Source organism: Patiria miniata, unplaced genomic scaffold, assembly GCF_015706575.1.
Source record: "Patiria miniata isolate m_02_andy unplaced genomic scaffold, ASM1570657v1 HiC_scaffold_29, whole genome shotgun sequence".
In the NCBI taxonomy this organism is placed as follows: Eukaryota; Metazoa; Echinodermata; class Asteroidea; order Valvatida; family Asterinidae; genus Patiria; species Patiria miniata.
This window is the reverse complement of record NW_024037068.1, coordinates 20,308,082-20,324,146: the sequence shown is the minus strand read 5'-3', so window position 1 is coordinate 20,324,146 and position 16,065 is coordinate 20,308,082. Positions and strand designations below refer to the sequence as shown.

At 42.1% G+C, this 16,065-nt stretch overlaps 1 protein-coding gene across 1 annotated transcript; it reads right to left on the bottom strand.

Annotated features, from left to right (window-relative positions):
• Window positions 1–503: 503 nt before the first annotated feature.
• Window positions 504–15,811, bottom strand: LOC119735971 (conserved oligomeric Golgi complex subunit 8-like). Its single transcript, XM_038209950.1, has 13 exons — window positions 15,680–15,811; window positions 14,291–14,362; window positions 13,532–13,656; window positions 13,160–13,263; window positions 12,576–12,747; window positions 11,351–11,564; window positions 9,540–9,703; window positions 7,846–8,045; window positions 7,050–7,131; window positions 5,524–5,711; window positions 4,056–4,224; window positions 3,020–3,122; window positions 504–2,090 (listed from the first exon to the last, which is right to left on the bottom strand). Exons 1-13 carry the CDS (start codon window positions 15,744–15,746, stop codon window positions 1,813–1,815), a joined length of 1,938 nt encoding a protein of 645 aa, XP_038065878.1. The 5' UTR covers window positions 15,747–15,811; the 3' UTR covers window positions 504–1,812.
• Between the last annotated feature and the right edge of the window lie 254 nt (window positions 15,812–16,065).

The window sequence follows — 16,065 nt, the reverse complement described above, 5'->3', positions numbered from 1 at the left end:
TCTATGGAAGTTTCTTTACTGCTCTGTAACCATAATCAAGGCGCCCTGCCTGTATGTGGGTACGAAGCCACGAACTGCATAACTGCTCACTGGAGAGTGTTATTGAAAAGAGGGCGCTGTTTACCTCAACCGGTCTCCAGTTCTCTGATGGCTCTTGGGTATTATAGTGTACAATTCACGCCGCCCCTTCAACACGCGCCCAACAATACGTCAGCCCAAAGTCCGTGTGGACACTCCCACCCACCGAAAAAAAACTCTGGCTGTTATTAGTGCTTACATAAATAAAGGACAAAGAAATGAGGGGTTTTTTTTAGATCATGGTTTTTCTTTGAATAAAAAAAAACCTCCATCGGCACACTTTGTTCACTTTTATAATTACACAGTTTTCTGCATTAACAGCGCCACCTTGTGTCAACATTTTGATGATGTCCAGGAAAACAAAGCAACTCCACCTCCCAGAAATCAAAACACACACCCAAAACAAAGCACAGAGGACACTGCCGTACCTTTTCTGAAGATATTATACCAGTTTAATTTTTCCTTTTCTTTCAAAAATTAAAAAGGTTTTTGAAATAATAATATGGTTATATTTACAAGTTTCACACGATTTTTGTGGTGTCCTCAACCAAGTTAACCATTAAGTTTTATACACTTTACCTGCCAAATCTAGGAAAGCACTGGCAGGCAAAATAGACCAATACATAAGCTTCGCGCTGAAACGCTTTGAACGATCACAGCTGTGATTTATGTCTGGCAATTTTGGATATTTTGCTGTTGTAAGGTTTCTTTTCTTTGGTGATTCGTTGTTTAGTCGGTACATGGCACCAGGCCAATGAGCAAACTTTTCTCACATATGTTTCCAATGAGCAGAGTTTTGGATTCACGTTTTAACAGAAAACCCCTAAACTGAACAGGGTCTCCCTGAAATGACATCACAGCACTGGCCCCCTCAGTTGTCCCGAAAAGCATAGACATTTTTTTAATGTTGATAGAAGTGCACTTTTGAATAATATTAACCAAAAAGGCATGTTAAATAGGTTTCATACATTTTAAGAGGAGCAGAAAGTTGCACAAAATGCTTTCCTAAGAGAAATTAATTTCACGGACACTTTACCGAACCAGTCTATCAAATCTCGTGCGCGGTTTGGTTTGTGTGGGCAAGTTTCTCAGAGTGCGCGCTGCTGATTTCAACTGAACGTGCACAACCCATAGGGTACTCTTCGCATGAGGGACGCACCTGAGCACAGACCTTTTTTACAGATACCGCCAATTTAGGGGTCAGGTGGCAATCTCGGGGGACATCTCACTAAAAATTATGACTTTAAGCACGGATCCTCTACAGAAGGATAAACGACTCATCAGAGATTGTGTACAAAATGTACAGAACGGTTTGTCTAGGGGCGTGATATGCCGCGACTGCGCATAAAACAACGCATAGAATGTGTAGAACGATGCGCGCGTGCTATGATCGCCGACAGCTGGCGTCCTGACAGAAATTTGACCACTGAAAGACTGCATTTGCGCGCCGATTCTCGCGCAAGCGTATGCACGATGCCCAAGTGCCATATCAAGGTCTAACCAGAAATTTTGGGAAGTCGTTTCCCCTTGTGCAGAAGATCCGTGCTGGCACCCCAAGACTTCCACGTGACCTCAAAGATGACGGTGAATTTAAAAGACGGTCTGTGGGTGCAGGTAACCACATGCAACCCTAAGACTTTGTTGGTAGTTCCCAATAAACTGGTGGAGAAGAAAGGTAGAAAAATAAAATATGCAACAGGAATCAGCAGTTCTCATTACGCCGACATATATGCTTTATGTCTCGTCTCCCACATTGAATTTCACTACGTCGTCATTGCGACCTTCTCCGGCATTCTCGGCAGAAATATCAGCGCTGTCCGTTTCTTTGGCAAGGTTCTCCTCGGTTGAAGCGGCACTTTCTCCCGGAGTCTCCTCGGATGGGAGAACTGCTGCCTCTTCTTGCTCTTCGTTTGGCGATTCAACAATGGTCTCTATCGTCGTGGGTTGTATAGTAGGTTGTGTCGTGGGCTGTGTCGTGGGTTGTGGTGGGGACTGGTTCTTGTCGACCCCTTCTGCTTGCGAATCGGGAGGGGGGGGGATAAGATATTATACAAATCAGAATCTTGACCCAAGTAACTCAAACAAGACTCAGACTTGGACTCAAGTGAGTCCAATAAAACTGTCACAAATCATCACAGGTCATAAACAGGACAAATCAGAAGTAGGTTTGCCTAAGCCAAACTTCACATTAATAGCTTTGAGTGTACGTGTAAACAGGATAAATTGTAATGGACTTGTGATGACTTGTGATCACCCTGTGATGACTTGTGATGACTTGTGAGTTGATTTCTGATGACTCGCGATTTAACTTGTGATGCCCTGTGATTGACTCATGATTGACTACAGATTGACTGGTACATTAATTTCTTGTCACTTGCGGGTAACTAATGATGACTTGTGATGACTTATGATTCAACTTGTGATTTGACTGTGATCTGACTTGTGACGACTTGTGATGACTGTGAGTTGACTTCTGATGACTTGTGATTTGACTAGTGATGACTTGCAATTTAACTTGTGACGCCTTGTAATTGACTCATGACTGACTTCGGATTGACTGGTAGATTGATTTCTTGTTACTTGCGGATAACTAATGATGACTTGTGATGACTTGTGATGACTTATGATTTAACTTGTGATTTGACTGGTGATTTGACTTGTGATTTGACTGGTGATTTGACTTGTGATCTGACGTGTGATGTTTTGTGATGACCAGGATTTGACTTGTGATTTGAATCATCATTTGACTTGTGCTTGATTTGTATCAACTTGTGATGACTGACTTATGATGACTCGTGGCAATTTATGACGACTTGTGATTTGACTTCTGATGACTTCTGATGACTTGTGATTTGAAGTATCATTTGACTTGTGATTGTCTTGTGTCAACTTGCAATGACTTGCGAATGACTTATGACGACTCAATCACAACTCTACTCACCCTGTGCATCTTCTTGTTCCTCACCTGCAGCATCTGGGACAGTCGGCAGTAACGGCTTCAGAGGATCAGCGAGATTATCCACATTGAGCGCTCCGATGTTGCCCTAAAAAAAGAATGACATCAAACCTCATTTCCTTAAAGGTAGAGTCCATCATTTGCAGCCATCCGAAAAGTAACTGGCGTAATTATTGTTGAAAAACTAACTTGGTTGAAAGATAGTAAGGGAACTAAACTCCCTGTGAAATTATTCTTTCTGGGAAGCTGTCATTTTGAAGTAATCAGCGAAAGAAGGCATTTCCAACGGTGATTCTTAAGAAGCACCGTAGGAAAATTTAAATTAGTAGTTCGTTTTGTTATTCAGCGCAGCGCGCACAAGTATTCGAACGATGCACACGCGCGCGCGGTTGTTATAATTCGTCGGATCAGTGCGCGACGTCGCGTATAGTTGCAATTCAAAACAATTCAAAACATGATTCAGCAACTTTTGATTTGAAATTGAGATCCTAGAATGCTGTTTTTCTCGGAATGTACAGCTGAAGCTTAGCTGAAACTTCATCAGGTTAGTTGCTCAGTATCCTTCATTAAATTTTGAACTCTTTTGTTGCTTCAAACGAACAAAATGCACAAATTACAAATGATGGACTCTACCTTTAATCTCTTTCAAGTCTTTAAAACTTCCAATCTAAGCTGTTACATTCGTCCACGCCTTCTCGAAAATATCTCGTTAAGATTGTAACAGTTTAATTAAAATAAAATCGTGTTTTCTTAACTCATGCCATGCTTGCGCTGCGACGAATTGATTCTGTTTTTACCCCAGACACCGCATACAAAAACAAACGCAAATGTAACGCACAGGTAGGCACCAGACTATATCTCATTTGCATATGTGTTCAAAAATCTTGCACATACAAATGATCCAATACCAGGGTGAGAGAGCAGGTAGTGGTGGGCGCGTACTGCTCGACACCCTGGGGACGAGGTTGATCAGGTATATAACTGCTTCAACCCACTATTATACCCCTTTATTTAGTCTCACCAGTTTCTGTACGTCGGAAACTGTGACTCCCAGTGTCGTGGCGATGGTTGCCGCGGGAAACAAAGCCTGCAAACATCGGTTCATATACGGGATCAGATCGTACGCCGCTACCTGGCAAAACTGAACGAAGAAGGCCCTCTCCTTTTCGTTGAATGTGCTCTCCTCCGCTCTGAAAATTTAAATAAACAAGACGAGGCACGCTTAGTAAAGAGTGCAAAAAGTTTTGTTGAATTGATTTAAAATGGCTATTCACTGGAAGTCTTTTCATGAAACGGGTCGATGCAGTGGGCCGGATGTAGCCTATTCACGGGCGTTACGGGTAATCCTATACAATAGCACTGCCCGACTCACACGTGACAGTCAGTGAGTCAGTCAGTCAGTCAGATACGTACAAAGAGAGAACTAGGTATGCCCTAGTACAATGAAAAGGACAATGAAATAACTTTCAAGTTTAAAGGTACAGTCCATCATTTGCAGCCATCCAAAAAGTAACTGACGTAATTATTGTTGAAAAGCATACTGGTTGAAAGATAGTAAGTGGACTAAACTCCCTGTGAAATTATTCTTTCTGGCAAGCTGTCGTTTTGAAGAAATCATTGAAAGAAGGCCTTTCCAACGATGCTTCTAAAGACGCAACGTTGGAAATTTCCGTTTATAGTTCGTTTTTTTATTCGGGGAAGCTCACACAAGCTTTGACATGACGCACACGCACACGCAGTTGCTGTAATTCATCGGATCAGTGCGCGACATCGCGTAGGTGTAATCAGCTCAGTAAGAACGTGTCTCGGACGCTGAATTCAGGCCCAAATCAAAACATGACTCAGCAACTTTTGATTTGAAATTGAGATCCTAGAATGCTGTTTTTCTTGGAATATACAGCTGAAGCTGAGCTGAAACTTCATCAGGTTAGTTGTTCAGTACCCTTCTTTAGATTTTGAGCACTTTTGTTGCTTCAAACAAACATAATGTACAAATGACAAATGATGGATGCTACCTTTTATACAAAATGGGTCTGTAGAGGGGGCATACGAGGAGTCAGGTTGGCGTAGCGGTACTTTCCTCGCCTTCCACCGCTGTGACCCGGGTTCGAATCCCGCCTGGGCCAATATGTGGATTGGGTCTTCAGTCCCTACCTGATTCCATGGGTTTTCCCCAGAGTATCTTCTGGGCTTTTCCTCCCACCTCTAAAAACTGTAATTTCTTCTCATTGTCTTCTCTCTAAGTTGGTGTGATGTTTCCCCTGAGATGCTTTACCGACTATAATATACAGATACAGATACAGATACGCGAAGACGCAAAAGCTTGTAAACATGGTCCCCATGGTACATGCACATACAGGAAGTGGAATATAATTTCCAGTGCACAATTGTACGGCACTCATGTTACACACACACAGCGGGGGCACCAAGGGGCATGGATCTCTGCTGGAGGGGGGAGGGGAGAAAGGGGCACAAACAGATAGGCCAACCTGTGATAAGCCAACGTTGCCTGCACCACTGCTTCTAGTGAAGTGCGGAGAGCCGTCGCTACGTCGTGGGCTAACGCCACCGGCGCGCACAGCCTGAGATCGTTGAAAGCGTTCAGCGCGGCGTTGGTGTATACAGCCAGAGGGGGGTGGTCCATTAGGACAGTGGGCGGGGCCAAACTCTTGTCTCCCTGAACGAAAAATCAAGTAAATGGACTAAATAACAATGCCATGGATAATTTTTTATTGGTAATGAAGAAGATATCCAACAAGTGATATATGCATTTGAAAAACTGAAAATTTTATTATAATAATAAAAATGATAATAATGATAACCGCTAATGGGTCACTTGGGAGAAATTCCCATAGACTTGTACACACATTTTTTCCCAACTTTAACGTCACCTAACCCCAATTTTACAATACCCATCCCCCAGAAATTTTGTATCTTTATGTTTTGGATGTAGAGCAATTGATCAAGCCTACTTGCGACAGAAAAACTTGGCCTCTAAAAAGGAGCCGTGACATTAGGGAGACATTGAAATATCCGGTGTATCCTTAAGGTCTAATTTATGATGACAAAATGTCTCCTTTTTTAAAGGTACAATTAACAGTTGTAGTACAAAGCATTTGTAATGCACTCAGTATCTAAAAATAACAGTATTCAAAGACGTTGGTCAGTGAAAAGTCAGTGTGTGTGAAATTTTGCACAGTGATGAAACTTTAAAGAAGAAAGAAAACAGTATAACAGCTGTTTTTAAACTTTGCACTTTATTGCATTCTTAAAGGGAATGTACATCATTGGCTTTTGCTGTAATTTTCAAAAATGAACTATTTGAGGGGTTAGTATAAAAGATCACATATTGTTACACTGACATGTTTTGAGGTTTTGTGTTCGAAAATGCTGGAAAATCCAAAAAAAACACAAATGTTCAAGTAGTCTGGTTCCCTGACTCCGCTAAAGATGAAATGGATAAATTTATAGATGCCAGAAAATTGTAAGGTAAGGGAACCAGTCTCGCTGGGCTGCACCCGTTCATGAACATGCAACCAAAAGCAAACAAATTTGGACTGAAAAAGGTAAATTCGGAGCAGTAGTTGAAAAATAGTTAGGTTTTTCCAATGGTGGTCGGCCGACCACAATTGGAAATTTATACAAAAATGTCACTTTTCTTGAAAATAATGACTTCACACCAGGTGCCATAATTTTACAGGATGCTTTAGACTGGCATTTACCGACATCCTAGAAAGGTATTTCTAATAAATTTGGTAGTTCTGTTTTTCGATGTTTGCAAATGCTGTATATTCCTATTAAATTATGTTTTAATTATTATAACAGCCGTCGAGACTGATTTCAGGCAACCAGGAGAGGGTGGGATTCTAAAAGGTTACAAAATGGCGGTGATCACATTTTGGAAAAAAACTCTTCAATTTTGAAATGGTCACATGGCTAAATGGGCGTCTTAAAAAACTTATCTGGGCAGCCTTCCCTCCTAAACCTCCTGTAGAGAACGCTGTAAAATACATACCTGCATCGTTCCTGTGGACAGGGTACCAGTCGGCAGTGACGGCGTGGCAATTAACGTGTAGGAATGCATGGCCTCTTCAAACCTACAGGGAACCAAGGAAAAACTCCAATATCAACTCCAATATCAATGGCCGATCAAAGTTAACTTTTGGTCATAGTTTGTAGTTCCCAGTTGTTTTTGAATGCATTTGAGCAGCTACCTTGTCTACGTTTTGGAAAAGATGGCAGTATATCCTAATCTTAGATATCCTAATATTTTATGACGTGGTATGTCATAACCAGGCGGAATGGAACAGAGCTTCAAATGGAGAAACAGCTGCAAAATGACATGGAGGTTATTTCATCGAAACAATAATAGGTCAGTTTCTTTGATTCTGTATGCCCGTTGCTATGGTAACATTGTTGTGTTATAATGACACCTTTTCTGAAAGACCTGTTTTTGCTTTTGCTGTAATTGTCAGAAATGGATGGGTTTTAGGGGTTAGTATTTTATAGCAATTATTGTTACACTGACCTGTTTAAAGTTTTGTGTTCATAGATGCTAGAAAAACCAAGAAAAAAATGCTATTCTTGTAGTCTGGTTCCCTGACCCTACTTCAGACGAAACGGATCAATTCATTGACATCAGGGAATTGTCAGGTCAGGGAACTAGACTAGCTAGCTTGCACCCGTTCAAGAATGTGTAACTGCTTGCAAACAAAATGTGGACTAGCTAAATTTGGTAAATTGGGGGCAGTAGTTGAGTTTTTTGGTCAAATGTTTTGAGAGATAAAACATAGATTCCCATTCTTTAGTACCTCTTGGTTGCTTCATCCAACGCCACCGTGAACCCCCTCAGAGCCGCCCGCTGGAACAGTGGCGCAAGCAGCCCCCGGAAATCCGCCCCGACACGACTGAAGGACAGACCAAAGTACATACACTGACCCAGGAGAGAGTCCAGACGCCCACCCACACCCCTGGTCAGATCCCCCTCCAAAGTACGCAGGAACTGCGACACCTGGTTGAGCGAGAGATATACCGACACAATGAGTTTCAATCTAAAAAGTAAATTTTGATTTTGATTTACTATTTTACTAAAGTTATTCACTTTAAATGACACATTCGACAAAAAACTTTGCGTTATTTGCAGCCCGACGGTAATTCAGTTCTTGTAGGGTAGACTGGTTCCTGCCTCCCTTTCAGGATGTATTATGTAGGGACCGGGAACCAGTCTTCTCACTTTTGAATGAAAAACCAACTAACAGTTAGTTGTTGAACAAATACTTTAAATTTACACATTGGTCGAATGGTGGGTGATTTGCGACATAACTTGTGTCTCAGCGCATATAGTGACATGCATTTGTCTCTAGTGCACTAACTTAATTTGGTAAATTTGGGGCATTAGTTGAAAAAAGTCAGTATATTCCATTTTCTGTATTCACTACCAATAACTGAAATGATAGACTTGATTTCCAGGCTGAATGCTACGTGTGCTTAGCGCACCACATGCCCGCACACGGTGAAGCACATGCGAGGCGTCGTTCATTACTGCGTGCAAGTATGTTGGCCGCCTGTATCACATGCAGGCTCAGCAACAACAAAAACTTGTTTTTAAGACTACTTCAACAAACAGCGTTGTGCCATGCGTGTGCAATCCTTGTAACATGTAGGCCTACATGTACTAAACTCGAGGTAAAAATCAAGGCATTTCCACAGTTTTTCTTCTCTATTTCCCGTTTTCTTTTGACGGCCGGAAAAAAGAACAGATTATTTTTAAAAAACGGGATTCCGGCTAAAACTAGACAAGTGGCATCTCTGTTGAAAACGACAGCACACCAGGTGCCATGATTTCACAGGATGTTTGAGACTATTACTCACTTACAGTAAAGTAAGGTATTTCATAATAATTTGGTAGTTTTGTTTTTGATGTTTGCAAATGTTGCATATTACTTTAACATTATAACACACCTCTGGTTAATTCTTTATCGTGGTTGGCTAATGCACGGTTACGTGAGGTTCACTAATATAGGCTAGTGCATGAAATTTGCATCCCGAGTGAACTAGAAGTGCTTCAAGTATCGTGTGCACAATTTCTGGCGTATGCACTATACTTCAGGGGCATGTGTGGTCTAGCGGTGGAGCACAGGATTCATGATCGTGAGGTTGTGGGTTCGAGCCCCGCCGTGGCCGCGCGTGTTGTGCCCTTGAGTAAGGCGCTTTACCTCAATTGCTCCTCTCAACCCAGGTGTTAAATGGGTACCGGCATTATTCAATGCTGGGAAGGTAACAGACTCGCTGTGGAGGAGGTGTGGCGATCCCACCACAGCAGCATTTTATGGACTCGAGTCTGGCCCAATCGCTTCAAAAGAAAGATAGGCATTCTGCTCCTGTGAACACAGGTTCGTCCCTTTTATTTTCACTTTTACTATAATTCAAAGAAAATCTGCAATGTTCTCCCTAAAGGTGTCTTGATCTAGCATAGGATGACACTTTGACAGAGGAAGCTCGCTACCTTTTGCCCGACCCATCCATGGAACAGAGCGCCCTCATTGGTGGCCGAGTCCTGACTGGAGGACAGGATGGGGTCGTCGTCGGAGAAGATGGCTCGATACTGGGTGATGATGTCAAAGAGATGGACGCGGCTGGCCTCGATCACCTTGGTGATGTGGAAGTAAGCTGATGAGAGAAAGGTAGAATATTGAGTTCGCTGGCGCAGACGTGACGTCACACAGAGGTCAACTCGGTACAAGCATAGGCCCTTTTGCTAGGATGTAGCCTCAATCCTGCAAAATCCTCCAACTGGCCTCATGGAGAAATAGCATATAGCCTCAATCCTGCAAAATCCTCCGTTATTTCTTGAATATGGTCCATGGAGGGGTGACCACTGCCTGAATCCTGCAAAATCCTCCGGCTATGACTGTCAATAGGCTGAGGCAGAGGCAGTGACATCCTGGAGCAGTGCGGAGGATGTCAAGTATAATCAAGGACAAAATTTATGCACGTTGAGCATAAACAACACAAGGTCCGGCCCAAGACCTTGACACAGTGCGTACTCCGAAATCAGCAACGCACTTTTGCCATGTAACCTCAATCCTGCAAATTCCTCCAATTTGCAAAAAGGATTTTGGAGGATTCAGGGCGGTTATAGGGTTAAATTAATGGTTCACGCGCACTGCAACAGCCCATGCAGTAAACACAGTGGTTTCGCTATGGCTATTATGAATCCGTTTCATAAACAGGCCTAATTCTCCTCTTTGAAGCAAAAATAAGCTCAACTCAGTATTGTAGTAACTGGTGGTCCGAGTTCCAAATAGTCCACTTGAGTAATTCAACCGTCCTGTGTTGAAGTGAAGTTAGTCAAACTATACTTAACCCATAGTCCTCACCCCAACTTGCTCATACTTGAAGCAAAGTACCTGTTTCACATACTGATACTCACTAAATTTGTTCCCCCCATAGAGCTATATTAAATTACTAGAGCGCCAACTCCTCATTCTGCATGCGGAGACACTCTGAAGCCGTCCTGGGCGCAGACATTTTGAATTCATGTGCGTGTTTGTGGAACATAATGAAATTAGATAGATTGAACTTTGAAAGTGTACTCTACATGCAACGCACAAGCACAACATACGCAAACAACTTAAGCACGTCATTGACGGTTCAAAAAAACGTGACAGCAAAAAGCATCTGCAGCAAATACGCGCACGCGTTGCGCTGTTTGCGTAGAGCAAAATGACATGCTCATTTGCTGATAGTGCATTTCGGTTTTGGGCGTATTGGCTTCGATAACGCACCGGTATGGAATACAAACGAAGATATGAAAATAGCCTTACAAAAGCCGTACACAATTTCTAGGTCTCCATAGGTTTGTGCATAAACATGGATGCACCCAGCAGGCATTACTTTGTACACGAAGTTAGCGCTCTAGTAATTTAATATAGCTCTATGGTTCCCCCACTTGACTTTTTCAAAAGTGCATGCAGGGGGAACAAAATTTTGTTTACAGTTTGGTAGGCTTTTGCATATATGTTTAATACCCTGTCTAATAGAAAAAGTCCTTTGCAACATATTTGCCCATCAATTTATGCTCATACTCATGGACTCTTCTCATAATCCTACTCGAGCGAATGTACTTCAACTTGTACTCATAAACTTGTACTCTTACCCCTGCTCAAGTAAACATTGTTTTATTGACTCATACTTGTACTCACTTCAAGGTACTCGTGCTTGCACTCATTTTCATGGCAAAGAACTCATACTCGTACTCGTAACTCAAACTCATGAAATGTACTCAACTACCACACCGCATTTCTCCAAGCTTACCGTCCTCTTTGGCGACGGCTCCCAGAATGCCCTGGAACCAGGCGTCCCGAGCCTGCAGGAACTTGATACGCAGCTCGCTCTCGGTGAACAGGTCCATGCGACGCAGGTAGCCAATCAGACGCAGGCATGCCGGCAGCTGAATGCTAGTGCGCAGCTGCTGAAGCATCTGGTTCAACATCAGCTGCGTCGAGCCCTTCACTTCCTTCACAATGTCCTGACGTCACAGTCACGAATAATGATGATAATAAAATAACCTCTTCAGAGCGCCAAGTCCGTTAACATGCTCTTAGATAAGATTTGAAGGTGAAGGTTTGCATGGTCTAGATAGCACCATGCAACAAATCTTTTTTGTGGGTTTTGGGAGGTCCTGAAAAGAACCGGAGTGGCTCAACCTTTCGGACAGTATGCTCTGCCCGTCGTCAGTTTGACTGAAGACCGCCGAGCATCACAAAAAACATCACAATGGTGCATTTTCAACTTGCTACCCGACAACGGGCAGAGAAAACAATCCGAAACGTTGAGTTTCCCCAGTTATTTTCAGAACCTCACAAACCCATAAATGAGATTTGTTACATGGTTTAACCGTAAAATTCATCTTTTTAATATGCTCTGAGGCATTTTGAGTAAAGTTTAAGAAGATAGATGATTTTAAAGTTGAACAAAGAAATTGATCCCCATTTGCTATTTCCAGGGTTTGCAGTACTGTTAATGTTGCTAGCATCGTGACTTTGGGCATGATCCCTGGCTACATGGCATACATGGGTATATGGCTTCTGACTAGTGCCCCTTGAACGAAGGCGCTGACAAAATGGGGAACCGCCAACATAGGGCTGGATAGCTTGGTTGGTAGAGTACCGGAGCGGCAATCCGGAGATTGTGAAGGCTCAAACCCCGCTCCAGTCAATTTCTTTGTTCAACTTCAATTATGTTAATGCATGCAGTCGTTTTCCCTTTGTGGTTTATTTGAAAAAAAATTTAAGGTAAAAATTATTAATGAAAATACAATAACTGGACTGAATGCACAATAATTAGTTCTTAGAATGACTTTTATTACGAAATTACAACGAATTAGAAAAAGAAACAATAATACGACCTATTAAAACTTTGTAAAAAATGATAACACCCAATAAAACCTTGTAAAAACTTCGTAAGACCTCATAAAACCTCATAAACCTCCAGATAAACCTCGCATTGCTGCCTGTTCAATTACCCACCCTCCCCTTACCTGTATGACAGGAATGTTGGAGTGCTTCTTCTCCAGTCGTTTGACGTAGCCCGATAGCTCCAGCGCCTCCTCGTAGTAGCTGTTACGCACGCAGGTATCCATGAGCTGAGGTATCTCTAGGATCTCGAGGAGCTGCGTGTGCTTGGACAGGGTCAGGTTGTTCATCCGCCGACTTCAAAGAAAAGGAAAAAGAAATAATTTCATATGCGACCCAAATTACATGGAGTGCCGTGGCTTTGTGGTCTAGAGCACTGAACTTGGGGTCTGCGGGTAATTCTGCAGGTTGTGGGTTCGAGTCCAGCCTGGGGTTATGGTGTGTGTGCCCTTGGGCAAGGCACTTAGTCACTTATTGCTTCTCTCCACCCAGGAGTAAATGGGTATCTGTGAGGGCAGAGAAAGTAGATATTTTTGACCTTTGCCCTGATGGGACCTTTGACCTTAATGATGCTGATCTCCTGAGCCTCTTTCACGAACTTGTTGCACTCGTTATATAGGCCCTATTACTTTGTGTGATATGAGGTCAGGACTTGTGTAAATGCTCAGTTATCTTTTTGACCTTTTTCCTGATGTGACCTTTGACCTACCTGATGCTGATGTCCTGAGCCTCTTTCATGAACTTGTTGCATTCCTCTGAGAAGTCCGGTAGTTTCTCCAGGAGGCTGTTGACGTGTGTTTCCACCAGGTTGAACTGACAAACAAATGATAATGAAATGTAAAGAAATTAGGACTATTAAGTTTTTAAAGATTTTCATGGCGGATTAACTAAAAGTCAAATTTAATGACAGACACGATGTACATGTACGCGGACACCATCTTAGCAGCTTTGAGTGTCATTCCAGCATCCGAAAATTCGCTATAACGAACGGCCACTATAACAAACAATCTTTTTTTGACCCCATTGTGTTCATTATAGCGATGTTCTGCTGTACTATTTGGTTACGTTACAGGCATCTTACATCTTCCACTATTTCCTTGCAACAATCTGCCGTCTCGATGAACGTCTTGTAGTTGTGGAAGGCCAGCTCCTGGGTCTGTTGCAGAATCTGAGCTCTCTCCTCCGCAAGACGCTCCGGCTCTCGATCTGAGATGGACCCAGAAAAAAAGACGACATTTTCATGATTTTGTCTACGGGGTTGGTGCCTTACAGTATCATTTCTCTTCAGTAAAAATAGACTACGTCGTGTCTGAATTGTCACAAGGATTTGCTCAAACTGGTGCGAGTGCCATCGGTTCTTTAAAATCAAGACAAGGGAAGCCTAATAAAGCTGGTCATAGAGCACACAAAATCCTATTCAATTGATTCAGAACGGCTTTTCACTGGAAGTCTTTTCCATCTGGTCTGCACAATGGGGAGGGGGGGGGGGGTTAAGTTTCAACAAGGCCAGCCCAGCAGTTAAATTACATAAGGTGACTGTTTTCAACAGTTGAGTGCTCCATGCCTTCAAAGGTAGGTTTGACTGGCAGTGATTGTTATGAAACCTGATACAGCTACATGTATGCTTTGAATGTAGGTGATTGATAAGCCAGCTGTGCCAACCAGTCACCTGCTCGTGTCTGTTGATGGAATTTGACTGTCACAGTGCCTACAAGAAATATGATCTGACTGTTGGTGACTAGCCTGTATAAAAGGCATGTTAGGGGAACAGGATTGAATGTTTGACTGTCTGTGACTGATCAAACACAAGGAGGGAGGGTTACTCCTCTTGAGTACTTACTGAGCTTATCCACTCCATAAGAACTGAGTTCTGCTAGGTACTGGGCAAAGTCTGGGTTCTCTCTCCAAGAATCTGATGGGAAAAAATTACACAATTATGTGAGTGACTGCAGAGTTTTTGCTCTTCCAAAATCTTCTCAACCTCATTTTGGGGAAAGAGATTGAAAATATTCTTCTTTGATTTACCCCACAATTAAAGGCTAAGTAAAAAGGCTAAGTAAGTTTAAAATCTGGTACAAATGGTGACAGCTCCTTGGAAAATCGGATGCAAATGTAGCAGCAAAAGATTAAAGAAAATGCAAGAATCCATCCACTATCTGCCATCTTTGGGGAGAAAAGGGCCTCCTCCTTTCTTTTTTTTAAAAAGCCCTGAAGAGAAACCATTTTTTAAATTTTACTTGGCTTCAAAAATAGGAACAGAAAAATGTGACTCTATGAGAAAGCAATTTATTCTTGATCAGATTTCCATAAACAAAGAATTCTGAATATGGTCAGAATGTCGGGATTTGGCAATGTTTGGTCACATTTTTCATGCCCCAGGGTGGGGATTTTGGTCACTCAAATTACATTGTTAACATTGGCGTACTGCATGGAAAGGCAATCACTAGTGCGCCCCACGTATCTATGTCGGGGCATGGTCGGGGATTGTCACTTATAAATTTGGCAGTGGATATTTTGCCGGAGACGGCAAACCTTTAGTAAACGTTAGTTTGCCGGATATGCACTGAACATGCGCAGTTACTGTTTTTTTGTACTTCCACATTTTCCGGTGACAAATTTTAGTCTGGCTCCATGCCAATATTATCGTTGTAACCTCGTATTCACAAGATGGGATTCAGACCATTTTATAATTTCGGACTTTACTTCCCTTTAAAAAAAATCCTCCAGAGCCACAAATCTGAAAAAGAAAATGTAATTCTCTGCAATAAAATGTTTGAGACATGTTAAAATAATAAAAGAAGAATATTCTTTTTTATTTGGGGATGGGAAAAAAAAACTTAAAAATGTGGCGGGGATCGGGATCGAACCCGAGTCATCCTGCTCACTAGAGCTTTTGCTTAACCACTACACCAATCGTGCTACACAACTTTTGGTGGGAATTTAATACATGTTAAATTCTTAAAGAGTACAGCGCCCTCTGTTGATATGGATTGCCGTCGGCAAACCTTTAGTAAACGTTAGTTTGCCGTCATACCTCCGGCAAAATATCCACTATCTATAAATTTTGCCCAGGCTCACGGCCTAAACAAAAAATAAAACAAAAGGACTAAAACGAAAAGAGAAACCTGTAGGCCTAGGCCAAACTACACAATCGCCGATCTTACTTATTTATTTATTTTTACGACATCCAGAAAAGACGATTTCTGAGGTTAATTATCGTAAATCTGACCTGGAAAAACATCTTTGAAAACTGATGCTAAAATTGTCTCATCTTCCACGTCAATGGGAGTCGCCATCTTGTTTATTGAATACTGCCCTCTTTTGATTAAATCCGTCCAGTCTGCCAGTCAAAAGCTGTAGCGCCCTCAATAATTGTGTATATCATGAAAAAAAATAGATGAGGACTTATAAAGGCTATTATTAACAAAAGGTATGTTTGCCGATATCAAAATATCGGTTTCCATGACTTTTCGTCAAAGGATGCACGAAATAATGTATTATTATAGAAATTCTCAGACTCCAGCCTAAATCGTCCCCCAATTCTATTGATAATTGCAACTTGCATATGTTTCATTCCAACCAAAATATCTCCCTTCCTCCCAACCCCTGCCCCTT